The 27,184-nt window shown below is 50.0% G+C and overlaps 1 protein-coding gene across 6 annotated transcripts in view; it reads right to left on the reverse strand.

Moving 5' to 3' along the window:
- ANK1 (ankyrin 1) overlaps positions 1-27,184 on the reverse strand; it is a 242,300-nt gene that overhangs the window by 60,254 nt on the left and 154,862 nt on the right. For all 6 annotated transcript variants that reach the window (XM_030817176.1, XM_030817178.1, XM_030817177.1 and 3 more), the window contains 14 exons: positions 20,284-20,382; positions 14,225-14,323; positions 13,567-13,665; positions 12,051-12,236; positions 10,759-10,857; positions 10,162-10,260; positions 9,752-9,850; positions 7,492-7,689; positions 5,938-6,036; positions 5,436-5,534; positions 4,785-4,883; positions 3,518-3,715; positions 2,853-2,951; positions 2,024-2,122 (listed from right to left, as the gene is read on the reverse strand). In XM_030817176.1, coding sequence (XP_030673036.1) covers positions 2,024-2,122; positions 2,853-2,951; positions 3,518-3,715; positions 4,785-4,883; positions 5,436-5,534; positions 5,938-6,036; positions 7,492-7,689; positions 9,752-9,850; positions 10,162-10,260; positions 10,759-10,857; positions 12,051-12,236; positions 13,567-13,665; positions 14,225-14,323; positions 20,284-20,382 — 1,671 coding nt within the window. The remainder of the gene's footprint in view (positions 1-2,023; positions 2,123-2,852; positions 2,952-3,517; positions 3,716-4,784; positions 4,884-5,435; positions 5,535-5,937; positions 6,037-7,491; positions 7,690-9,751; positions 9,851-10,161; positions 10,261-10,758; positions 10,858-12,050; positions 12,237-13,566; positions 13,666-14,224; positions 14,324-20,283; positions 20,383-27,184) is intronic.

Below are 27,184 nucleotides of genomic sequence, written 5' to 3' on the forward strand. Positions count from 1 at the left end.
TCTTGAACTCCTGACCTCAAGCAATCCACCTGCCTTGGCCTCCCAAAGTGCTGGGATTACAGGCTTGAGCCACTGTGCCTGGCCCTATTAGGCCATCTTTTAATGTATAAAGGACCATCACTTCATAAATCTGCAGTGTGTTCATGGATGTATCCTCAGGAATCCCAGGCCACCTGGGAAGCAGTGATGTCCACACTGGCAAGGCCAGCCCCCTGTCCTGCCCAAGGGTAGGCCTGCCCCGGACATGGCTCAGGCTACCAGGTAAACCTCTGGTTAAAACTGAGATACAAGTGCCACTGTCACTCTCAGAACACGGACTGCCCCTCTGAGCTTCCCCAAAACCAGGACTAAAAGGAACAAATGAACTTCTGCAGGTGACAAGGACAAGGACAACTAGGCTGGAAAGTCACGGGGAGGGGAGGGAGGAATGTGTGCCCGCAAAAGGCTCTTCTTTCCCAAGGAAATGAGCTCATCCTAAGGAACGCACACGGAGGGAGCTCTGCCCAAATGTTCAAACAACATTAGCATCAAAATTAGAAAGGGGAGGGTTTGGTTTGGGTGCAGAGAGATTTGCATGTGAAATTCTACAAAATTGCCAGACTACTTTGGAAACTATTTTTTGCCATGGAAACAAAGCCCATCTGTACAGGGTTTGTGCTTGGATTTAGTTATCTTTAAATATAATGAACCTGGCTCCCGTTCCTTTTATATAAGTAGGGGAGTGAGGAGGAGGGGAGTCCAGGTTTTTATTTTTAGAGGCAAGAGTAAGTCGACATCGCAGCAGGGCTGTGTGCTCCCCCTGCACAGCGACGTGGGGCTCACTGCAGCAGCAGCGAGGACAGGAGGAGACAGAGCTGTCGGGAGCCGGCGTCTGCAGAAGAGTGATGCTGCAAGATGGGGACACGCGTCTGTCCAGGGAGGGAGAATGCGCCGAAGCCGCGCACTGGCACTAACGCTCCCTGCCTGGGCTGCGGTGGCCCTAAGCCAGCAGGTGTTGGCTGGAGTCACACGGGGTCCCACCCCGAGGCTCCTTCTCCGTGGCACTTGGATGCCTGCCACATGACAGATCTCCCATAAATTATCCTGTTTCCCGTGTGCCTGGCTGCCCCATAGAGTGCGGGGACTGCGTGTGGCTTTTGTCTTCCTGGCCCCGCTCCCTCTCCTCTCCCCTTCTCCCCGCTGGCCACCAGTCCCGTGGTGCCTATCCCTACACAGCCTCGCCTTCCCACAGCGGGCAGCCTGTTCCCAAAAATGGTCCTTCCAGCTTTATCCTTGTACTACCCAACCCTGTGGGGTCTTCGAGAAGCAACCCATCTGCTCCCTCCTCTGATTCCCTCAAGGGTCACAGAACCTGCTGCTCTGAGCAGCTCGCCTCCGAAGTTGGTGTGAGGCTGGGCCAACGTGTCTCATATTCAGGTGAGCCTCCCCACAAAAATGCCACCATCTAAAAGTCTGATCTCAGAGAGAAATTAATTTGGAGGTGATCATTCTCATTTTAAAGAGGTCCCTTGCTTCCAGGTTCCAGCAAGCTCGCCAGCAGCCCTGAGGATTTCTCAAAGTACGGTCGCTGTGGCCCCAGCCTCGGAACCACGCAGAGAGTAGGTTAAAAATGAGGCTTCCAGGCCACACTGCACAGTCCCACGGAGTCAGAATCTAGCAATGCTAGAACCAGGCTCACCACTCCCCAGGGATTTTTATCCACACTGACCTCTGACAGTCAGTTTACAAAACCCAGCTGACGTGCAACTGCTTGGGGACACATTTGTTGTCTAAAACAAGTCCCGCCTCTGCGAGGTAACCCCTGGCTGGGAATTGTTACCCACTTCCCATCCCACTCCTGGGCCCTGAATAGTGTGATTACAGGGCAGGAAACATGTGTGAAAGTGAGGCGTGATTTCTGAGGTAAAAATAGCAACAGAAGGCAAAACCCTTGGGCTGCTGTGGAAACGCCCCTCCCTGAGGGACTGGAAGGCAGCAGGTGACCTGCTCTCCAGGGGTGGCTGGGGAGACGGGCCGGCCTTACCCAGGCAGGGCTGTGCGGGGAGCCGCCCCGGGGAAGCAGCAGCTTGACGATGTCCAGGTTGTTGTGATGGACGGCCACGTGCAGGGGGGTCAGGCCATTCTGCAGGGGACAAAGACAAAAGAGGCCAGCTGTCACTCCCATGGACTTTCTCCCAGGGCTCCCTTTAGGCATGGGAGCACCTATTTTATACAGTAAAATCCTGTTTAAAATCCTTCCCAGGCCAGTCTTAACTTGGAGTCACGACAAAATGTCATCGGCAGGACCCAGAGCTCTGTGGGAACGGGGGGGACATGGGCAGTGAGATCAATACACTTGCCCAGAGAAGGCCATCGGGTCTTTCTAAAAGGATAAGGCCTTTGACAGAAAGGCCAGTCTTTCCAAAGGCCATTCTCTCTCGATGGCTACCCATGGAAATATAAACAGGCCGGGTGCAGTGGCTCGCACCTGTAATCCCAGAGCTATGGGAGGCTGAAGAGGGAAGATCACCTGAGCCCAGAGTTTGAGACTAGCCTAGGCAACACAGTGAGACCCTGTCTCTATAATTTTTTTTTTAAGTTAGCCGGGCATGGTGGCACCTGCTTGTAGTCCCAGCTACTCAGGAGACTGATACCTGAGGATGGCTTGAGCCCAGGAGTCAAAATTGTAGTGAGCCGTGATGGCACCACTGCACTCCAGCCTGGGCAACAGAGCGAGACCCTGTCTAAAAAAAAAAAAAAAAAAAAAAAGATGGACAACACAGGCAAGAGATGGAATCTGCAAGTGCTGAAGTCCATCCTCTGTCCTTGCCTCTAACCTGAGAGCTGCTGGGGAGGGCGGGGTTCAAACTCACTTTTCCGGCAGCATTCGGGTGTGCGTCCCGCTCCAGCAGCAGCTCTGCCACCCGCACCTTCCCATACTTGGCCGCCACGTGCAGAGGGGTAAATCCTTTCTGAGGAGAAACACAGGCTGTCAGGACCTCGGGGCCCCAGGGCTGTCCTCCCTGGAGAAAGGGCCCACGGCAAAGGAGGCTGCACCTCCGCTGGCATGGAGAGGCCAATGAAAGCAAAGGCACAGCCATTTTTGAGCCCTCCGGGAGGCCAAAGACCTCAGGAGTTGGCAGGCATTCCTGCACTTGCTGGCAAGAGGGTCTCAACCACCTTGCAGTGGTAGTTGATTGCTGGCTAGCTGAGGGCAGGGTATGAGTCTTAATCCTTCTCATATCCCCAGAACCTGTCTGTGACTTGCCCAAAGCAGGTTTCGACTAATAATTGTGCCATGATAAATGTATGAAGGCTGGCTGGGTGTGTGAGAAGCTGTGGTTGACCTCCCGTTTTGGGGAAGGATGGAGACACATCGGGCTTGCAGGTGGTGGCCAGCCTTGAGTATGACAACCCTTCCAGCTGCTTGCAGCACCACCGAGGTGACAAAGAGAACCAGATGGGAATTCCCCTCCGAGCTCCAGGCCTGGCTGAGTGAGCCTGTTGCTTCCTTAGACCGCGAGGGGGGAGGCTGTACCTTGGTCATGCAGGCCTGGGATGCTTCCTTTTCCAGAAGGGCCAGGACTGTTTCCACGTGGCCCTCACGGGCTGCAATGTGCAGGGGCGTGTGCCCGGCGGTGGTGGCCAGGTTGGGGTTGGCATTATTTTCCAGCAGGAGCTTCACCATGTTTGTGTGGCCGATGCGAGCTGCACAGTGAAGTGGGGTCTGGTCATCCTGGACCCCGAAGGGAAAACAAAGAAGAAGAAACGCTGATGTTACCAAATCCAACTTTTCATCTTACAGAGAAGCAAGGCAGGGCCCAGAGAGGGCAAGTGACCTTCTCAAGGTCACACAGCTAAGGAGATGAAGAGTCAGGATTCAAATCAAGTCTCTGAGTTAGAGGAACCAATATGCTGTATCCTATTGAATCCTTACAACAGCTCTTCAAGTGAGCTGTGATTTCTACCTAATTTCCCAAAGGCCCAGCCCTCCCATCTATAAAATGGGAATAATAACATCTACTTGCTAGGGCTCAGCTGGGATCAAGCGGATAATGTACACGGTTTCTGCGTTTGGTGCATAAGAGGCACGCAGTGCAGTGTGGCTGCTCATCCGTCTCCCACATCCGTTCTGAGTGGATGCGCTTGTCTTTCTGCTTGAACTCTACTTTGATTTTCTCTGTGCTGGGGTCAGGGGAGTCTCAACTGCTGACAGAGAATGAGGACTTTTCCACCCACGCCCCCCCACTTCCTGTTTCTGAATGCTGCTGTCGGGCTGCCTGGGCCAGGTCTCATGGGGCCCAGCTGGAGGCTTCCCTCTAGGGCCCCAAACACAAATCACAGGCCTGACTCTAAGGAGAACCCATCGTGGGCTGTGGTTTGGAAGCCTGCTGTTGGCCAAGTGAGCAACTGGCAAACTCCACAGCTCTTCTCACTGTTTACAGTAAGGGGGAGCTCTCCAGTTTTAGATCAAGTAATTCTTGCCTGATTTTCACTGGCAATGCTTTCTTCAAAAGGTTGCCCCCCTCCTTATATGGCAACTGTCATCGTTAGCCCAGGACATACTCAGGCCAGCCACGCACCTTGGACTTTCCTTATTTTAAAGAAATGTGGCTCTCATGCAAAAATATCCCTGGTCTTCTCAAACCCCCCGCAAAGCAGAATCTGAGCACTGAGAGAGACCTGATCGGGATGAAAAGTGATCCCCAGGCCACGGCACTGCAGCCCCGCCTGGAATGAGGATGGGTTCTCTGCACAGTACTGCTCACATCTGAAACCCTTCCCTTCCTGCCTTCACTACTCACCTTGGCCTTCGCATTGACTTTGGCTTTGTTCTGGAGTAAATATTTGGCCACTTCCGTGTGCCCGGCTCTGGCTGCCATATGTAGCGGGGTCTCCACTTTCTATAAAATAACAAAATTATAGAACTGTTCATACATGCCTGCTGTCCAAAACAGCACACACAGAGCTAGGAAGTGTAGCCTGGAGTGGCTTGGTGGGTTTTTGTCCAAGAGGTGGAGTTGCCCCAGCAGGCAGCTCTTTAGCCTGGTGTGTGTGTGCATGTGTGCATGCGCATGTATGTATGTATGTGTGTGTGTGCACATGCGTGCAGGTGCATGCGTGTATGTGAGTTTATGTGTGTGTCTGTGTATTCTAGGTACACTTAAAAGTAAACCCCAGAGCTAATGAATATTCAAAAATGTAAATGTATTCTCAGTGAACACTTATAGACATTCCAAAATTATTGTCCAAAACAAAACCTCCAAGGTTTACGGATGTGTGAGAAATTTAATCCAGAAAGTCAGTACACAGCGATGTCCTCCCCCAGTCTGAAGCGTTGGCTGTTCTGGGAATTGTAGCTCTGTCCCCAGAGAGTAGGCCTGGGAGCACTGGTGAAAGCTGCCCTCTGGGCTCTTGGTCTAGAGGAGCAAGCCCCTGCCTGCCTGAGGGCTTACCACGTTGGAGACGTTGGGCGACGCCCTCTGCTGCAGGAGATTCTTCACGATGGGAAGGTGCCCCATGAAGGAGGCCACGTGGAGAGGTGTCAGGCCAGACTGAAACAGACAAAGGCGGAGTCAGATAAGTGAGAGTCTTTCCGCTCCCCTGAAGAAGAGAGAACCTGACGGTATCTAACGCTTTCACAAATGGTTTTCCAAGAAAAGGGAGCTATATGAGGTGGGTTTGCTACCAAGAAAACGGTTGGAGAAAAAAATTACTGTGGGCAAGTCGTGCCCACTCTTACAACTTGCAAAAATTGTGTCTGATCTTGGAAAGCTCTGTGAGACTTGACTCATGTTCCCTTGTCTTAGTCACCCCTGATTCATTCCTTCCAGCAGTCCAGACTTGCAGACACACACACCCCTGCAGCCACACAAAGCTACAAAGAGCGACTCTTGGAGAAGGTGGGTCGGGGGAGACCACAGGCCTGCCCCCAGGCTCCTCTGCAGTCTCTCCTACCTCGGTGACCGCGTCGATCGAGGCTCCCGTCTTCAGCAGCAGCTCCATGACACGGACGTGGTTCTTTTTGCAGGCGATGTGTAAGGGGGTAAAGCCATTCTGCAGCCCACACAAAGGGAGACAGACAAGCAGGAGCTTACACACGGGCCCAAGGAACACCCAGAAGACCACCTGGCTGCTTGAAAAGGCAGCTGCCGCCCAGGCCACCACCAGCCCACAGACCAATCAATGAATTAATGCCAATTGATTAGTCTTATAATGTCAATTAATGCAAATCATGTAAGAGACAGGTGGCTCTCACTTGATGCACTAGATATGTTCCTGAACATGTTGTTTATAAACCTTTTTTAAAAATTTATTCATATTTTGGATGCACTAAAAGATCCTGCCATTTAAAGCCCCCTAAGGGTAAATTTACAATAAAAGAGTACTTTTGTGAAGCAAATCATGTTCCCTCTTCCCTGAAACCACTGATCATTTTTAGTGAAATGGATTTCTGCTCTAAAGTGTGATGTACTCTGAATGTAAACTCTGAAGGGCAGAAATGTGTATTTGTTTTTGTCTGTTTTTTTCAGTGCTTTACCCATTAAGGCAGTGGTTCTCAAACATGGGAGGTGGTGGTGGGGGGGTATCGTTTGCACCTCATCCCCAAAACATGTGGCAATGTCTGGGGACATTTTTTATTGTCAACTAGGAAAGGAGAGCTATGAGTGCCTAGCGGGTAGAGGCCAGGGATGCTGCTAAACATCCTACAACACACAAGACCACAAATATCGACCCCAAATGCCAATAGTCCTGAGGCTGGGAAATCCCAACTCCCCTACGACAGTATGTGGAGTGCGGGCGCTGCTCAGTGAAAGCTTTTTTGAGCGAGTGAGTGAATGAATGAATGAACGAATGAGCCATCCTCTGCCATCCCTGGAGGATATCCTGCCCATCAGTTCTGCTGCCTTGGGAAGAGGCAGAGAGATGTAGTTGCGGGCATGCTTAGTGCAAAGCTACAGCCCTACTGGATCCCCAGACTCCCTGGGAGCCCCGTCCTGGGAAGGAGGCAGAGGAACCACAGGAGGGATTTGCTCTGGGCCTGAGCTTCCCTTTACACGAGTGCCATGAGAACTGCAAGCCCCTCTGTGGATGAAGGATGCTCAGCTCTGGCCATCTCACTCATCCCCAAAGCAGCTCAGAAAGACACGCAGCCTCTAAGGAATCACTCAGCTCCAGGCCTGGCTCCACTGGAGAGATGCCCCAAGCCCGCACACCTACCATGCAGGATGCTTCCTGAGTCCGGTCTCCTGGGTCCAAACTCACCCCTGACCTCAGCCTGGTCACCAGGGGCAGGGGTCGATACCCAGCTGGGTGTGCAGTGGAGGGTGCAGGAGGGGTGCACACCAGGACCCCACCGTCCAGTGCTGTCACACCCCACTGCTCAGGCCTCGAATCCGGGGAGCTCTGGGCACCTGCTGCCCTTCCCACAGGCCCAGCCATGCCTCTCTGGTCCTGCCCCCAGCCTGCCCTGCCACTCTGTACCTTCTCCAGCAGCGCCCCCCCACTCACCAGGGCTCTGGAGTTGGGTTTGGCCCCTTTATCCAGAAGGACCTTGGCCACCCTGTGGTGTCCACAGTGGGCAGCCACGTGGAGCGGGGTCAGGTGGTCCAGGGTGATATCATCTATCTCTGCGTCGTATTGCAACAGGAGCCGGACACAGTCGAGGTGGTCTCCCTGAGCCGCCATGTGAATTGGGGACAGGCCATTCTGGGTAAAGAGGAAAACACAAGCAATCACAAAGTCTTCTGGGGACCGAGCATGGAGATTCAGGATGATTCCAATGTCACTCCCTACTTCTTCCCTACACGATGCTTCCACAAGGCTCTGGAGGGAGCTTGGCTCACCCTGGCCTCCACGCTCCTGCCGGTCTCTGACCACAGACATTCTCCTTTCCACCTGGCCAAACCTTCAAAGCCATGTCCAGCAGACCCACTTCTTCCAGAAAGCCTTCCCTGACCACCCTAGACTCCTGTCGGCTTTCCTTATCTGCACCATGCGCTCAGACCTTATTCTCATATTTGCCCAATTATATTCATAGCTAACTTTTTAGGGGAGTGTATCTTTTCTCTTTACTTATACGCCTCTTAAGATCAGTGACTTAGCCTAATATTTCTCCTTAAATGCCCTACAGTGCCCAGTACATGCATGAAACACACATCATGGTCCTTAAATTATGTGATTTTGAATGAATGAATGAATGAATGATGATAAAATAGAACTTGGATCTAAATCCCTCTGTTCCTTGTCCCTAACAAATGCAGTTCAGTTAAAGAAAATTCTGTTAAGGATACTCATTCTCAAATAGCAATTTGTTTAAAAAACATAAAAGAGAGAGGAGACTCATTCATTCATTCAGACATTAATTCAACATATATTTATCAAGTGATTAATGTGCACCTGGTATGGGTTAAGCTCTAGGGAAACAGAAGAGAACAGACATAACCCCTGGCCCAAGGAAGCTTGTAGACAGACATGGTGTTGTCTTTCAGTGCCCTGAAGTGGGATGATCAAAGCACAGAGGTGTGCACAAACAGATGGCGTCCCTGATGAAGGAGGGGCACTGGGAGGGAGGAGGTGAGGCCTTAGCTAGGACTTGAAAGGAGCTGAATGGAAGTTCACCAGGAGGACCAAAGGGGAAGAACATCCTAGTGAAGGGAGCAGCGTGTGCAACATCACAGAGGCAGCTACCCTAGGGGAACCCAGGGGCCTCCATGCAGTTCGACAGTCTGGGGCAAGGTGATTGCAAGCATGGAGCTGGGCTGGAGAGGAGGCTGGAGCTGCGCCAAGAAGGGCTAGGAGCTCAGGACCTGGGACTTCAGCTTTTAGAAAGTGGAAAGGAGAGGATTTTCATTGAGGAAGACGCAAATCAGGTTCCATGACAGCAGATGTTAGTGTTACAGGCTGAATTAGGTCCCACAAAATTCACATGCTGCAATCTTAACCCCCAGGACCTCAGAATGTGACCTTGTTTGGAAACAGGATCTCTGGGGATATAATAAGCTAAAATGAGGTCATTAGCATGACTTCTAATCTGTGACTGGCGTCCTCAGAAACAGGGAGATTCGGACACCTGCACAGCAGGAAAATGTCACAAGAAGATGAAGGCAGAGGTCAGCATGATGCTCTATAAGCCAAGGAAACGAAAGATTGTGCCCAAACCACCAAAAGCTCGGGGAGAGACCTCGAGTCCTTATGTTAGAACCACATAACGGGCCTTTTCTCTGGCCCGTAATGGAGCCTGAGAAGAACGGTGTTCTTTTCTTTTTAACTTCGCTCCAGTCTGGCCCAGGCTCTGAAGACTTCTCAGAGTACTTAGTGCCTGTCTTTTCTGGAGCTAGGAAGAGAGACATAGGGATTGATCTAGAGCAGTAGTAGGCGAACTATACGACCTGTGGGTCAAATCTGCCCTGCCACCAGTGTTTGTCAATAACGTTTTATTGGAACACGGGCCCTAGTTTGCATATTGCCTATGGCTGCTTTTCTGCTACGTTGGCAGTGTTGAATCATTGCAACAGGGACCACGGCCTGCAAAGCCTAAAATTGTCTAATACCTGGTCCTTTAGATAAAAAGTTTGCCGACCCTGATCTAGTTAGGAATTAGAGCTACACTGAGTGCCTCCTATGTGAAAGGCCTTGTAATAAATGTCAAAGGTGCTATCTCATTTAGTAGTATTAGCATCTCTGTTTTACAGAAATAGGATTTGATGCCAGGTCTGTTGGACCTGGAGCCCTGCCTAGAAAATGCGCCTCACAGGAAGGAAGCACACACCTTGGTTTTGGCTTGGATTGGCGCCCCGTGGTCCAGCAGGATCTCTGAGATTCGCACGTGCCCATTTCGAGCTGCACAGTGGAGAGGTGTCAATTCGTCCTTTAAAAGACAGAGTCAAAAACAGAAAGCCCAAAAGGCAGCTATCAGAGGCCATTTGGAGAGAAGACTGCCTATGGCATCATCCCAGCCCACGCAAGTGCTGACGTTTCCTCAAGCACCAGCTCGACCTCAGCACACTTTTACTATTGCCTCCCGCTGCACACAGCACTGCCCAGAATACTGCTGCAGGCGGCTCCGGGAGGCTGGTGGTGCATCCCTAACTAGGTCACCAAGGGCCCACTGCTCTGGGTGAGGCTCGTAAGGGGGGAACTCCCTCCCCCTGCCTGGCTACGGTGCCTGCTGGCACCCACCTTGGTCTTGGTTTCTATCTGGGCTCCCCGATCCAGCAGCAGTCGCACCATGATCACGTTGCCCCTGCGGGAGGCGATGTGCAGTGGCGTGATGCCATTCTGAAGGGAGGAAGCAGGACGGTCAGGGTGCATCATCCTTCCCTGGAATGCAGCTGCTGTGCACCCGCTCCCCTTGTCCCCAATCCCCAGCCCCCAGCCCTGCAACGGCGTTGTCAGGGCATTTCTGGCCTAAGACATTTTAAAACCTGAAAGGACCTGCCAACAGGATGGGTCATCCCACCACACCAGCCAAGCCCACGCCTCCCAGAGTCAACATAACAGACTGCAGGAAAGTCAGTTATTTGGAAATCACTCTCTGCCCTCCAGGTTTCCCACTTCTAGGATGGGCAAATGGAGTTTAGGGTTTTCTCAAGACAAAGCAGTTGGAAACTGGGGGGTGGATGATCAGAAACCTGCCAGCAAGGAGCCCGACCAGACAGCAGGGCTGTTTAACCCACAGGCACTTCTGCCACTGGGATGAAACCCATGGTGCCAAGGCAGGAGCAACTGCCAGCCCCAAGCCCCTGGACAGTGAGGGCGCACCTGCCCCAGGGTTACCTGTGGCGTGAAATTGACGCTGGCTCCCCTGTTGAGGAGCAACTGGGCCACGTTGAGGTTCTCGTAGTGAGCCGCAATGTGCAGGGGCGTGAATCCCGTCTGGGGCACAACAGAGGGGGAGAAACTTGTCATATGAGATTTACTTCTATCTTAGAATCAGCCCTGGGATGCAGGAAACTCAGGCAGGGCAACAGGACTTTACAGAAAAAGGAGATTTTGATGGGTGGGAACATTTGGTGAGGGGGTCAAGAGAGGCTCTATGGCAGTGTATTCAAAAGCTGGGTGTCCGCCCTGAGCAATCCAAATTATATGTTAACCTCAGACTCTGTGGGCCGGTTCATCAGAGTGATCACTCACAAAGAATGATCATGAATGAAAGTGTGATGGGGCCATGGTCTTTTTTTCCCCCCTATTTAGACAGGGTCTCAACTGTATTGCCCAGGCTGGAGTGCAGTGTGATGTGATCACAGCTCACTTCAGCCTCGACCTCCTAGGCTCAAGCAATCTTCCCACCGCAGCCTCCCCAGTAGATGGGACTACAGGCAAACACCATCACGTCCAGCTAATTTTAAGAAAAATTTTTTAGAGGCGGGGTCTCACTATGTTGTCCAGGCTGGTCTCCAATTCCTGGGTTCAAACCATCCTCCTGTCTCAGCCTCCGTCCATTGTCACCATTCTGTTCCAGAGCCTCAAGCCGGGCCTAACCCCACCCAGGTGTTTTCCAGACAAAACCCGGTGGATCTGGGGCCAGTGGAAGAGGGGAGGGGCGGGGTGCAGGAGGGGACTGTGAATAACTCCAGCAAATCCATTTCCACTAAAAGAAAACCAGCAGCCTCAGCCTACAGACAGCAGATCAGCAGTGCCTCCGAACACAGGAGAATGTGCCCAGGTGACTGCAGGGCCCCAGACCCCCTTTCTCCACACTCCGGCCCCTGCACGCTTCCTCCCTCCACTACCCGGCAGCCGGGGAGGAGAGATGAAGGAACGTCAGGAAGGCCGCCTCCTGGGGTTCCAGGGTGACCCGCCCTGCCCGCCTGGACACATTTCCAGATGACCTGGAGCAACAGGAACCACTCCCGCTGCTCGCCAAGAGCACGTTTCTGGGCATCTGCCAGGGATTTAGAGCGGGGCTGTCCAGGGGCCCCTCTGCGTCCTGGGGTGGGGGCGCTCAGTGCGCACTGCCGGCCCTGCACGCTCGGGTCTCCTGCTTGGGAAGTCGCTGGGCGTGCGCGGTGCCCCCTGAGCCCAGGGGCGTCCGCGGCCCAAGGCTCCTCCCTCCTCCTCGCCCTCACCTTGGAAAGCACGTCCGGGTTGGGGTCGTTCTGCAGCAGCACCGCAGCCGTGCGCGTGTCGTCGTTGCGGGCCGCGATGTGCAGGGCCGGGAGGCGCACCTTTCCCTTGGTGCCGTAGTTGATGAGGTGCGCGACGACGTTCTCGTGGCCCTGCTGCAGGGCCACCGCCAGAGGCGTGAAGCCGTCCTGGCCAGAGGAGGAAAACGCTTTGCTCTGACTCATCTGACGCCGGCCGCCCTTCACACAGGACACACCCTTGCCCCTGGGGCTCATGCTCCCAGCAGCCCCAGCCTGAGGGACCTCCCTCCACCAAAGCCCTCTTCATCCGCCAAGGTCAGCCTAAATGCCACCTCCTCCCTGAAGCCCTTCCTGCCTCCACTTCCTTTCTCTGCAATCTCAGAGAGCCTGCCGAATTTTTCTTTAGCATTAATTTAGTTTTCCTTTATAATTTGCTTCCAGTTTGACTTGTTTTAAGAAACTTTTGACTGCTCAGATTCTTTGCCGTCTCCCTTTCTCACCCCATCTGCTGGTGCCAGGATAGTGCCTTGACAAGGCAGAACATTACTAACACCGACCAAAGGCCAGAGTCCACACCAGGCCCTGAGAATTCAATTGTGAGCTACTACTATTATTATTATTATTATTATATTTTTGAGATATTATTATTTTATTTTTGAGACACGGTCTCGCTCTGTCACTCAGGTTGGAGTATAGTGGTGCAATCATGGCTTACTGCAGCCTTAACCTCTTGGGCTCAAGTCATCCTCCCACTTCAGCCTCCCAGGTAGCTAGGACTAAGGCACACACCACCACACCCAGCTAATTTTCTTTTTCTGTAGAGACGGGGTCTTGCTGTGTTGCCCAAGCTGGTCTTAAATTCCTGGCCTCAAGTGATCCTCCCACCTCAGCCTCCCAAAGCGGTTGGATTATAGGCATGAGCCACTGCGCTTGGCCATGAGCTACTATTATTAATTCCGTCAGTTGTGGACATACTAAGGGCACAGGACCCCAGGAACTGATAAAACGGAATGACAACAAAGTCATGTCATTGAGCCATCCAAAGTTAAGAGTCAAGAGACTCCTTGGCTCTATCTAGTCCAATTTCATCATTTCACCAATGACAAGACTCAGGACCACAGCTAATGAGACTTGTCCACGGGTGCATGGTGGTTTTGTGGCAAGAGCCTTTCTCATTAAGGCCCAATGAAAACTTGCCAACCATACACATGCATGCTTTGCCTGCCCCCTCCAGTCACAAGTATTGGCCATAGCGGGAATGACACCCTCAAGTGTGACGTCGTTTCTTTGGTAGGTGTCTGGGCCTTCTTCAAAACCCATGACTTTGTCATTAGTCCCTTGCAGAACCTGACAGCACTCTGGATTAGTGCAGCGACCTGAAGGTCATCCATCATAACATGGATGCGCCCCAAGTCACATCCCAGGTAGGTGTCACTTGAAGCAAGGTTGTACACCTGGGAGACTTCCGGTGGTGACAACATTTTTCCAAGGTACTTACTTCCGTGGCTACGTTCTGGTTAGCTCCATTTTCCAGTAAAAACTTAACCACTTCCAAGTGGTTCTCTTGTGCTGCCATGTACAGGGGTGTAAAACCTTTCTGTAAACCAAGAGAGGACATTATTAGCATCCAACCACAATGTAAGAAAGGCCAACGCCAGCACAACATCCTCTCACCTGGAGGACAGCGCTCTCTTCATTCCATTTCCTCCCACCTGACCCCTCCTAAGGAAACTCATTGTCATGGTGACTGGTGTCCTGGGATTATTACAAAAGGCCACTGAGGCTGTGCCTCCCCTTGCCACCGTAGGTCAGTCTCTTCAGCTCACATACTCCTCACTGATTTCGTCAATGCTGCACCCCATGCCTCATTCCTCCAGTCCTCAGTTTCTCTCTCCACCTGGGCTGTAACTGGACATACTATTTGGCTTAGGTCCACAACAGTTCAACCCCGTCATGCTTAGGACGTGCGGTCTATGCATGAGAAATAATAAAGGACGCCTTCACCACTGCTCAGAGACATGCTCCTGAGAAATCTAGGCCCTGCCCCACAGTAGTGTGTGTGTTAACGCGGCTGCCAGTGGACCCACGAGGGAGCAGGAAAGAGGAACCGTGTGTGGAAAGGCAACACCCTCTAGTCCAGACCAGAGAGCCATTACCTGTGACTGGGCGTTGACGTTGGCTCCATAGTTGACAAGCTCCCGAACCACCTCATCCTGCCCGGCCAGAGCAGCGATGTGCAGGGCCGTGTTCCCCTTCTGAAACACATGGGGGAAGGGAACAGAGGCGGTTTCTCACTGGGCCTGCTACGGGACCAGCAAAGGTTTGTGGACAGGTGCTGCTTGGGGGACCCGGGGGCTTTCTTCATGGCCAAAAGGGGTAGAGAGGACACACGTGTGTGTTTGACCCCTTGCACATCCTGAAATTGTACTGAAAGTACAGGGAGGAAGATCCAGCCTGTTCTCTATGACAAACAATGCTGCAAGAGCCATAAAAAAGAAGGCAATCAGGTCTTCTGTAGCAACTCGGCTGGAACTGGAGGCCAGTGTCTTACATGAAGCAACTCAGAAACAGAAAGTCAAATACTGCATGTTCTTACTGGTAAGTATGAGCTATATCATGTGCACACGTAGACATACAGAGGGTGGAGAGACACTGAAGACTCGGAGGGTGGGAGGTGGGGGCAAGGAGAAATTATCCTTTGGGTGGGATGCCCACTCTTCGGGTGACGGCCACACTAACAGCCCAGGCTTCATCACTACACAATGTATCCATGGAACAAAGCTGCACTCGCACCCCCTCAATCTATAAAAAGAAAAACATTTAAAAAGAAGACCACCAGCACTGGCTGGTGTGATTGGACTGGCGCAGGAAGAGGGTAGGTGACACTGAGATGTGCGGTTGAAGGAGAGTGTGGCCATGTCAAAGGAACTCCTTTTTTTAAATTATGTATCCATAATAATTAAAAATAAAAAATTTTTATAAAAGAAAAATAATACTGAAAGAAAAAACACCCCCCACCAACACACAACTTCTGAACATCTAATCTGCTGTGTGGGTGCAGCATCCTGTCCCCAGCAGACAGCGCGTCGGCGTCCCTCAGGACACACACTGGAAGGCTTGTCAGCGAGCTGGCCTTCTGCGGACCCACAGCTCCGCTCAGCCTGCAACTCTGCAAGGCAACAAGCCCTCTGAGAGGCCTGGGAGTGCCGGGAAAGGAGGCCAACAGGTCCCTCAGGCCCACACCTTTGACGCCGTCCCAGGGATACCCACAGACCACAAGCTGCAGTGGAGGGGACAAAGAGATGGGAGTCAGGAAAGTGAGAAAAGTATTGGACAGAAAAGGAAAGGGTAAGATCAACTCTATGATGTATATAAGGAAGAGAAGAAAAATCAGAAAATAAATGGGGGGTAATAAATGGAATACAATCTGGTCAAGAAAAATCAAAGAATATGCAACATACTAGTAAGCAAAATGTAATGAGTAAGGGTTCACCAAATCCAAGAGGAGAGAAAAACTGGAGAGAATAAACACTGGAGGAAAACAAGGCACGTAATTGTTTTAAGCTTTGTAAGATAAGAACCAATAGCAGAGACTGAGAAATAAGGCAGGTTCTGAGAAAGTGAGTTTTTGTTTTGTTTTATTTTGTTTTTAGAATTGGAGGTCTCGCTCTAACACCCAGGCTGGAGCGCAGTGGCACCATCATAACTCACTGCAGCCTCCAACTCCTGGGCTCAAGCGATCCTCCCACCTCAGCCTCCCGAGTAGGTGGGACTAAGGCATGTGCCACCGTGCCCAGCTAATTTTTAAATTTTTTGTAGAGATGGGCTCTCACTTTGTTGCCCAGGCTGCTCTCCTGTCTTAGCCTGTCAGCACTCTGGGATTACAGGCATGGGCCTGAGAACATGAGTTTAATATTCTCAGGTTTTCTTGTCTGGATTCTTCTTTGATACTTAATAACAGTTCACAGACAGGACCAGCAGCCTCCATCTGTTCCCGGGATACCCGCAGCCTTCCAGCCAGGCTCCTGCCAGCCCCCGGGGGTCCTGGACCAGAATGTCGGCACTGCCTCTGGGGTTGGACTCCCCTGGGTGCCCTGCACCTGTATCCCCATTCAGGGAGTTGAGGGGCAGGGGTGGGCAGGCTCCACTCCATGCTTCTCTCAAATAGGGCGAGTGGAGAAAATGAGTCCATGGTCGGACCCATCTGTCCCTGCACTACTTAAGGAGCAGAGATCTCAAACAACCTCATTTTTAGAGTTTAGACAGTATGTAGTTCTTTTTACTAAACTACATAATCATTAACTAATCCATTTCAAGAAACTTAAGAACTGACAAGCAAGGACTTTGGACTCTGACCTTGCCCAGTGGCACCTGTCACCTGAAGGAAAAGCTTCCTCACTGAGATGGAAGGGAGCAGCCCGGAGCCCAGCCGTGTGGCCCCCCAGCCGCTGCTGACCCAGCTTCCCCGGGTCGGGAAGGCAGCCCCATGAGGCCGCCCTGGGGGCTGGGAAGCAGCTCAGGTCTGTTTCTTGTATTCTGCCTGGTAATTCAAGCATAAAGCCTGGGGCTGGGCACAGCAGCTCACATTGGCAATCCTGGCACTTCGGGAGGCCAAGGTAGGAGGATTGCTTGAGTCCAGGTGTTCAAGACCAGCCTGGGAAACAGTGAGACCCAGTCTGTCTGTCTTTTCTTTTTTTTTTTTTTTAAAGGCATAAAGCCTGTTTTTGTTTTGTTTTGTTTTGTTTTTAAAGGCAGGCACTTCCCATCTGTTGCCTCCTGAAGTTGTCTTTTTTATTTCTCCTCTAGTTCTATTTGATGAAGAAAAAGGTTTTTCCTCAAGTATCCATTGGAGAATAAATGCCAGATATGAAAGTCTGGAAGCTCATTAATAATTTTTCATAGAAGTCCAAAGAGCCTCCATTGAGAGGCTTGGCACCTGCTGTACCAAATGGAGCAGCACTGCTGGCACCAGAAACTTTTCTAGACACCAGGACGCTGAGCTCCAAGTGGCATCTTCTGGGCTCCCATGGAAAAGAAGGAGGCGTCCTGGGTCCATTCATTCACTGGCCACATGCTTCCTGGGCATAAGAACGGAAGGCCTGGGCCAACATGGAGGCACAGAGGCCATGGAGACATCAAGAGGCTCACGTCAAAGGTTTCTTTCCATCTGACCCTTCCTGCCTGAAGTCCAATGATATGAGAGCTTTCCTTACCCCACGAGGAGGGGAAGACCCCCCTGTTTTGGGGAGCTCATCAGTGGTGGAAACTTGGCTATGGATCTTGGTTCAGGCCAGCTGGGCCAAGGGCAGCATAAGTGAGGAATAAGAACACAGGGAAAATTCTGGAAGTGGACCTCCTTTCCCCTAGCTACACACACACACATTATGAGGCTCAAGAAGGCCCCTGGCCTAAGTTGTGGGAGTCACAGGAAAAGGGATTTGTGAGCCTCTATTTTCTCTGCCCCTCCCTCAACATGAAAGAGCATGGCCTCAAAGGAGCAGGAAAAATTACTTAGCTATATTTTGCTCCATGAACACCCAATTTCTCTATTTTCAGGGGCTCACAGAGCTCAGAGCAGGGAGGATGGTTGCATGGGTGCTGATTGAATGCAAGTGGAAGGGGGAGAGGGACTCCAAATGAGAGAGCAGGCTTTTTTCCAGTGGAGATGAAAGCTGTCCCCATTCATTAACAGCTTAGGTGCTGAGCTCCAGTCTCTAAGAGCTGGAGATAGGAGGATGGGGAGAGAATGCATTTGTTTTATGCTTTTAAAATTTCTAAGTACATTTTAGGAATCTAAATTGGTTTTGGTTTTTATTCTTTTTTTTTTTTTTTTTTTCATCTTTCTGCTGCCTGGGAGCCCCATCACAGTCCCCAATCTGTTGTGACTCTTCCCCAGCCCACGGTTTCAGTTCCACCTTTTCTTCCCCCTCTCTCTGGATGGTATTCCAAAGCCACGTTGGCTTAGAAAATTTCTAAAAATAAAAAAGACACACCAAGTGTTCACTTGCAAAATCACAACCTGGGGAGGAGATTCGGAAATAGTCGAAGCGCTGAAGCCTCGTCTTTCCGCAGCCCTTGAAGGCACGCCAGGGCAGGCGCCGCTCCGGCACACGCGGGGCAGGTCAGATGGCACACAGCTCACAGCCAGGTACGTGGGAGTGTGCAGAGAAAATAATCTCACCCTTCATCCACACAAGAAGCAGGGTGGGAACAATTGGAATTTGACGTAGAATTTGGGAAAAAAAATACTCCATATCCAGTCAGAAAGAGCAACTCAGTTTATTTTACCCATAAGTGCAATAAGATCTTTTCACATTCAGGAAATGACATGAAAATTACAGAATTTTACCTCGAGAGATGATTCTACCTTCATAATATTTTGGTAGTTCACTTCATAACCATAAATTATATCTGTTCTCTACATATTGTTCTTCTATGTTCTCTGCTTGAGAGGCGGCAAACTGTTTGCTGCATGGAACTGAAATTGAGGTTGTGTGTGAGACCACGTGTAATATATACCAAAAGGAAAATAAGAGGCTAGGGGGAAAGAACTCCAGAAGAAAAACATGGGAAAGGAACAGAGGAGGGAAGAGAAGAGAAAACAATAACTGGGGAGACAGTACTTGAGTTAGCAAATGGAGATGATTTTTTGTTTCGTTTTATTTATTTATTTTTGAGAGGGAGTCTGTCTCTGTCACCCAGGCTGGAGTGCAATGGCGCGATCTCGGCTCACCGCAACCTCCGCCTCCTGGGTTCAAGCGATTCTCCTGCCTCAGCCTCCCGAGTAGCTGGGATTATAGGCCTGTGCCACCACGCCTGGCTAATTTTTGTATGTTTAGTAAAGATGGGGTTTCGCCATGTTGGCTGGGCTGGTTTCGAACTCCTGACCGCAGGTGATCTCCCCTCCTCGGCCTCCCAAAGTGCTGGGATTACAGGTATGAGCCACCACGTCCAGCCTCGCTTCGTTTTATTTATTTATTTATTTATTTTTGAGATGGAGTCTCGCTCTGTCACCCAGGCTAGAGTGCAGTGGTGCAGTCATGGCTCACTGCAACCTCCGCCTCCGCTTGAGGCAGGGTTCAAGCGATTCTCCTGCCTCAGTCTCCTGAGTAGCTGGGATTACAGGCGCCCGCCACCAGGCCCGGCTAATTTTTGTATTTTTAGGAGAGATGGGGTTTCACCATGTTGGCCAGGCTGGTCTCAAACTCCTGACCTCAAGTGATCCTCCCACCTCAGCCTCCCAAAGTGCTGGGATTACAGGCGTGAGCCACTGCGCCCAGCCTGTTTCGTTTTATTTTTAATTGCTGGCTGCATCATGTTTGATAAATAAGATGCGTGTCAGGTAAAAAATGAAACTTATTTTGCAATCTATAGATGTATCAATTTCATGACTCTGGGATTTCGAAGTTGAGTCACTGGTATTTATCATCTACTGAAATGGAGTGAAGTACGTTACTGTGGATGCCTGGCGTCGCCCCATGCCAAACGCCTCCTCATGAAAGAGAATGCTGTTCCAGATCATTAGCGAGGAGAGGAAATCAGTTTGGGGCTGAACAAGGAAGACTTGCTGGAGAAGGAGAAATGAAAGAGATCTGGATTCTTTTCTACAACCCTCACTAATAACATGGTCACTAGTATTTATTGATTCCTTACTATGGGAATCAGTAATCAATTAATATATCCAATAATCAATAAATATATCCAATAAGCAGTAAATACATCCATCCAATAAATACATCCAGGCATTTGATGTATGCCATCTCACTTAATTTTCATACCAACCCTGCAACTAAGTATTATAATCTCCATTTTACAGACAAAGAAGCTGAGGCTTCACAGTGGCCAAGTAACTTGTCCCAGGTCACAGAGTGTGAAGTACGTCTGCTGAGATTCGACTCCAGGCACCTGATTGGCGCTTCCAGAGCCCTTGGACACTGAGTTAGAGTCAAGGACCCTGAGAAAGTATAAAGCCACCAGGAAAGGGCTCTATTTTTAGATATGTAACCTAGTGATGAGGATAAAGGCCCACTGAATCTTTCTGGAAATGGGATCTGTTTCAGGCAGCTTCAGGGATTCAGAGAACTAAAAAGTGATTGGAAGGATAAGAGAAATTCAGATGCATGCCTGAGTTCTCTCATGAAGGACTGGTTTCTAAGGAAGGACTCACAAACTTGAATTTTCAATGCAAAGCTCCCCCACTCCCTGTGAGACATACCTTGGTTGTTGTTTCTAGAATGATTTCTTTGTGCAGAAGTTCAACCACCATTTTCACATGGCCTTCCTTAGAGGCCAGATGCAAGCCATTCAACCCATTCTGGAAAGAGCAGAGAGGCGAGAAGGGCATGGTTAGTCAAATGGTGTTTTCTGCAGGTCCCAGTGGGGGCCCAGGCCCCTTCCCAGCCCTGAGGTGTTCACAGCACTGGAGGGAAGGAGTGGAGTGTGTCTAGAGGTTGGAAGGGGCACAGGGCAGGGCCACCCAGCCTCCCCTTCACGCCTCAGGTCACAACGGAGCAGAGGTGGAAGGGAAAGGCAAGAACTGGCCCGCCACTCCCAGATGTGAATTACACAGGAAGCTCTCACAACACCAATGGTGACCTTGAAATTCAGGTCGAGGCCAGGCTTTGGGCAGCCCACTTAATTAAAATGATGTAGCTTCAACCCCTGGTTAATTTTCACAGCAGTGACCAGGAAAAGCAAAGTGGTAACACCAGTGCATCCTCAGTGCTTGTAGAAATAGACATGTTTGGTAAGATGTTAAACTTTGAAGCAAGGTCATATGAGAAATGAATACCACCAACCACCCAGCTGTAAGATTTCCCCAATAGAAAAATCAGTATTAAAATAGCCCCTCTGGCCCAGTACAGTGGCTTACACCTGTAGTCCCAGCACTTTGGAAGGCTGAAGCAGGCTGGTTGCTTGAGCCCAGGATTTTGAGACCAGCCTGGGCAACATGATGAAACCCTATCTCTACAAAAGAAAAAAAAAAAACCCACAGAAGTAGCCAGGTGTGGTAGTGTGTGCCTATAGCCCCAGCTACTCAGGGGGCTGAGGTGGGAGAATCACCTGAGCCCAGGAGTTTGAGGCTACAGTGAGCTGAGATCCTGCTACTGCCTTCCAGCCTGGGTGACAGGGCCAGACCCTGTCTCAAAAATAAAAATAAAACATTAAACATAAAATAGCCCCTTTGCCATCCCACCATTTCAAAGGTGACCAAAGAAGGCTGCCTGACAGTTAAGCTTTAGGAAAAGCAACAAACAAACAAACAAAACACATTTTCCTTGCCCAACCCTTAGCCCACAAGAGCAGAGCCAATTAAAATTTAACCAATTAAAGTTCCAGCTGCATCTGGTGAAGCTTCCACTGTGCTGTATGGAAGGCAGCCAAGTTCGAGTTTTATTTATCACCCTCATGCTTCCTGCTTTTCTGATCCTTGCCCTGAAAGGTCTTGAAACTTTCCGGCAAAAGCTGACATCAAGGAGTACTACTCGGAGCCACAAATAAGTCTGACAACATGAAGGAGCAAAATACCAATTCCGACGGATGAGTCGATCTTGGCTCCGTACAGAAAAGATTTTAGTCAATGAGCAAACTCCACCCCCTGCTTTTTTATTTTGTTCCTGTCCTGCTCCTTCCCCGTCAGCAATTTTCCCCTCCTCTCCTCCTCCTCCTCCTAGCCTCCCGTTTTGATTAATTCTGTTCTATTGCGTTCCTTTCCAGGGGAGGCCTCAGAGCCACTCAGGCTCCGGCTCATGAAACAGATCCTCGCCACCTAGACGGAGGGCTTGGTTTCTGCAGGTGTGATGTGCGGGGTCCCTGACTCACGTCCCCAAATATCTCGGCAGCCCCACCCTGCGTTCCTCGAATTCCAGCTCTCCCATTGTGTCAGGGCATCATTTTCTTGTTCAAACACAAGTATTCTACCTGGGAGTAGGAGTGCATTAGCCCATTCACAGATTAGGCAAATTGCTTTGCCATAACTAGCAGAGGAAAGTCACCCAAAGTCATGATAGGAGAATGGAAGGGGTCCAACGCTTCTTTTATGTGGGGACCTTGGATGGAGCAAATATAACAGATGCCTCGGATGTTAGAGAAGTGAGAAGGGGGGCTGCAAAGGGAACATTACCTACCTCCTATTTAGGTCAGGGCAGCCCTGCACCCCTGCCTATCAGCACAGCCAGCCTTGCCAGAGTGTGTGTGTAGGGGAGAGGGGGTGGTTCACCAAAAAATATTTCCTCATGCAAACGCCTGAAAATGACCACTGGCCATTAGGTTTCCTCCTCTTGCAGATTTTGCACACCATTCAGTGAAGGGTCCAAAGCTGTGTGGATTCTTCTCACCCAGTGTGAATGAGTTTATCAGAGAAAGCTAGGTCAGAGCCAGTCTGGGTAATAGAGAGGGAGAAAGTGCCTGAGGGCCAGATGGGAATCCAGGAGAAGGGGAGAGAGCACTGGGCAGGCAGAAACCAATTCGCCTGCCCTCGATTTGCAAGACAAATTCGCTGCAAAGCAATTTGTCGAGTGACCAGTGCGCTGAGAGCCTGGAGCCACTCTTGCTTCTGCATCTTGCAACTCTTTTCTGGGGTGGGTCGGCAGGAAGTAGTCCTTGCTCCTTCTCAGAGCAGGGCGAGCTTTTTCAGGCAGCACACAGCATTTCTGCAAGCGCTTTCAATCCAGCGGCAGCCTTATCTAGAAGCTTCCTGGTGCTGACAGCGGATGCCCTGTGATTGCTTGGGAACTGGGGTGGTGTTTGTGGCTGTCGGCACGGCTGGAGTGACAGCCCGGCAGCTGCCGCGGGCCGCTTACTGCGGGAAGCTGACTCGCAGCGGCAGCCCGCCTTGCCTCGATGCTGACGGCTGGGGTTTTAGTGCTTACTTGGGCAGCGCAGTCGCTCTGATGAGCATTTGTGGGTCCTGAATGCATCAAAGCCGCAAAAGCAGCAAGCCTGGAAAGAAATAGCTAATGCTTGCCGCTAATGCTCTGGGACGGCCGGCCCCTGCTGTTTGAGGCCAATGTCAGGATTTCAATCCGGAGGGATTCTAGTTAGGCTGTCTGACCAGAGAATGCAGGACTCGAACGGGATATTAGAGGTCCCTGAACTCCACCCTTTCATCTGCAGCTGAGGAAGTCGAGGCCCAGAGTAGTCAAACGATTGGCAGAGGACACGCAGCGTCTCCAGGGCACAGCCACACACAGGACCAACCTGGATTTCCCAGAAAAAAGGAGGTTTGGTTTTCTTCCCCCTAAAAACTACTGTGGTAACTGGCTGGGCATGGTGGCTCACATCTGTAATCCCAGCACTTTGGCAACTGAAGCAGCCGGATCACTTGAGGGCAGGAGTTCGAGACCAGCCTGGCCAGCATGGAGAAACTCTGTCTCTACTAAAAATACAACAATTAGCCGGGTGTGGTGACACGCATCTGTAGTCCCAGCTACTCAGGAGGCTGAGGCAGGAGAATCGTTTGAACCTGGGAGGCCAAGGTTGCAGCAAACAGAGATCACACCACTGAATTCCAGCCTGGGTGACAGAGAGAGACTCTGTCTCAAAAAAAAAAAAAAACGAAACAAAACCCAAAATGATGTGTTTCTTTTTATCAGATGATGAAAGCATATCTTCCCTTTTCTGGTCTCCATGAAGCTTAGAGCTAACGAACGGATCTGATTGTGACCTCGGCAATTGATCTTTCTTTTTTTATCTTTTTCTTTCTTTTTTTTTTTTTTTTTTTGAGACGGAGTCTTGCTCTGTCACCCAGGCTGGAGTGCAGTGGCGCAATCTCGGCTCACTGCAAGCTCCGCCTCCCGGGTTCACGCCATTCTCCTGCCTCAGCCTCCCGAGTAGCTGGGACTACAGGCGCCTGCCACCACGCCCGGTTAATTTTTTGTATTTTTAGTAGAGACGGGGTTTCACCGTCTTAGCCAGGATGGTCTTGATCTCCTGACCTCATGATCCACCTGCCTCGGCCTCCCAAAGTGCTGGGATTACAGGCGTGAGCCACCGTGCCCGGCCCCTCAGCAATTGATCTCTAGGATTTTATTCATCGCTCTGATCTGCAGAAAACTCCCTTTCTTCCCTTCCTGGGTCCCGTGTCTCCCTCACAAAGGGCAGAGAGTAAGACCCTCGCCATGCAAGGGGCCGCCTGAGTAGACCTGCCTCTCGCGGAGCTGTACTCTCCCCCCATCCCAGATCCTGGCTCAGCGACCTCCTTCTTCTTTATGATTTTTAAAAAATGTTTTCTCACTTTATTGTAGATTTGTCTTTAACACAGTCACCCTAAATCACTTCCAAGTCTATTACTGTGGGGATCTGAATCCACTGTTCTCAGCAGGGCCACTGAATCAAACCCCACTGGGCACAGTTAATGAGAGAGACGCAAGATGGCCCGGGAATGCAATGCCTGTAAAAACCACATGGAGACGGGGCTGAGGAAGCACTTGTCTCAGCCACAGGTGTGGACACTGTTGCCATCAAACGCTGAGCAATTACTTAACCCAACTCAACAAATATTTATTGAGAACCTAGTCTGTGTCTGGCTCTGTGCTAGAAATGAATCAAACACAAACTGTTTCCCTTGAAGAACTCAGTTTTGTAGGGAACACGGATGCATAAAAAATAAATGCAAAATCATGTGAAAAAGGCCCTAAACAGCATGTGAAGGGGTAGAGGTGGCACAGAGGAGAAAGGAGTTGCTCTGTCAAGAAGGCCCAGAAAGCTTCACGAGGACTTTTCAAGGCAGAGGTGCCCACCTGCACAAAGACAGAGTTGCAAGTTCATTAACAGCAAGATGAGAAGTGTGTCTGAGTTCAGATTCTAAACCCAAAGGTAAAATATGCTCCCAGCTCTCTCAGCAAGTGCCCTCCTCTTCCTTTCCCGAAGCATTTGGATACAAGAGATGCACAAACATCCAGACCCCAGCAGAACCTCTCCTCCAGCAATTGGTCTTAGTATGTAGATGGCTGCGTCTACCTACCTAAGGGATGGTGACAGCCACAAGTCACCACCATCTAGCAGCAGAAGTTGCTGAACACCTGAAAACAAACCTCCTGCACACACACACAAAGGAGCTTGTACAGCTGTCTTATTAAATGCATAATTAGCTTATGCAGGAGACCCCTTCTGATATCCAAAAGAGCATTTTGTGGATAAATACCATATTTAATACTTCCTTTTTCTTTAAGCAGATTTTTCATTGCTCAAATGAGAAGGAGGAGGAGGAGTGCAAATTATGTGAGCTATTTGTTCTTAGCTGTAAGTATGGACAGAGATGAACTGTAATTTACCACCTCTTCAAAACTGAGAATCATGTTTTACTTTAGCTAAATCAAGTTTAAGTTAGCTTGGTTGCTAAAAGTAAAATGCAGCTTGCTGAGACTTGCTTTGAATCTTTTCGGCGACTCCATCTCACCTTCACAGCCACTTTTCTTGAAGCCAAACGGCAGACTGTTAAAGAAGATTGGGGGTGTGGATAAATCACATATTTCTTCCCTCAAATAACAGGGTGTAGAAGATAAGCAAAAAGGAAGCAGAATAATATAAGAGTAAATGATTTCACTAAATTAGAAGCTGGGGAGAAAAGCAATAACTACTTGCGGCCATTTTTTAACCATATGGCTTTCCCTGGAGGAAAACACCAGTTCGCTAGAGTCCTTTTCCTACAGATACTGCCTTCTGGAGCTCCAATTACATGTGTTTTAGACCAGTTGATGTTGTCCCATAGCTCTTGGCTACTCTGTTTTGGTTTGTTTTTTCCCCCTCTTTTCTCTCTTTTCTTTCATTTTGAATGATTTCTATTGACTTATCCTCAAGTTCTTTAATTCTCTCCTCAGTTATGTCCAGTCTACTGATGAACCTGTTGAATAAATTCTTCATTTCTGAGAAAGTGTCTTTTGTTTTCAGCATTTCATTGGACTTTTTCTTATAGTTTTCATCTCTCTGCTGAAAATTTCCATCTACTCATGAATGTTATCTACTTTTCCCACTAGATCCTTTAACATATTAGTCATAGTTATTTTAAAGTCCATCTAATACTTCCAGCATCCAACATCATGGTCATCTCTAGGTCTGATTCTGTTTATTGCTTTGTCTCTTGACAATAGTTCATTGATTTTTTTCTTTCTTTTTTTTTTTTTTTTTGGTGTGTGATAATTTTTAGTTGAGTGCCAGACATCAAGCATAGAAGAGCAGTAGAGACTGAGGTAAATAGTATTTATGGCTGGAAATCAACATGCCTCTTCTTCTGTGAAGTTGTCAGCATGGAGGTGGGAAGGCTGAGTCAATCTCAGGGGTTGACCTGAGTTTGAGTTTTGTTGTTACTTTCAGTGCACCACAGCCTTCACATTCTTACAAAGGTAGACTGCGGTTATCTTGAACTTTGAGTTGGAGCTGGGGTGTGAGGGGCTTTTTGTGTGAGTGTTCTTGACCTCCCTCAACTTCCAGCCATCCTGCATGCCTGGGCCTTAAATGAGGTAATTCTCCATGCTCCTACTCTTCTCCAAGCAGTGGCCTGCTCTTCCTTATTACAACACGTTAGGCTGGCAGGAATGGGCATGCTCTCTTTTGTCGTGCTCCAGCTTCAGTATTAGGCAGGCTCTGTACATCTGACCCTCTAAGGTGGGATTTCTTTTCTGTGTTTAGCAATCCTTCCCCCTTCTCTGTGGCAGCAAAACCTGTCTCACTTGCATTGGTCTTGGGTGTGAGTTTCTTGCTCCTCCCCCAGCAGTAGTCGACCCCTGCTTGGTTTGTTTGTGTTTGTTTTTGATGGTTTTTTTTTTTTTTTTTTTTTTAGATGGAGTTTCACTCTCATTGCCCAGGCTGGAGTGCAGTGGCATGATCTTGCCTCACTGCAACTTCTACCTCCCAAGTTCAAGAAATTCACCTGCCTCAACCTCCCAAGTAGCTGGGATTACAGGTGTCTGCCACCATGCCTGGCTAATTTTTTGTATTTTTAGTAGAGACGGGGTTTCACCATGTTGGCCAGGCTGGTCTCGAACTCCTGAACTCAGGTAGTCTACCTGTCTCGGCCTCCCAAAGTGCTGGGATTACAGGCATGAGCCACCATGCCCAGCTGCCTGCTTGTTATTGGTGTAGAATCCCGGGCCCAAGACAATCTCCAGCCCCTCCCC

The sequence above is a fragment of the Nomascus leucogenys genome, chromosome 8 (assembly GCF_006542625.1).
Source record: "Nomascus leucogenys isolate Asia chromosome 8, Asia_NLE_v1, whole genome shotgun sequence".
Taxonomy (NCBI): domain Eukaryota; kingdom Metazoa; phylum Chordata; class Mammalia; order Primates; family Hylobatidae; genus Nomascus; species Nomascus leucogenys.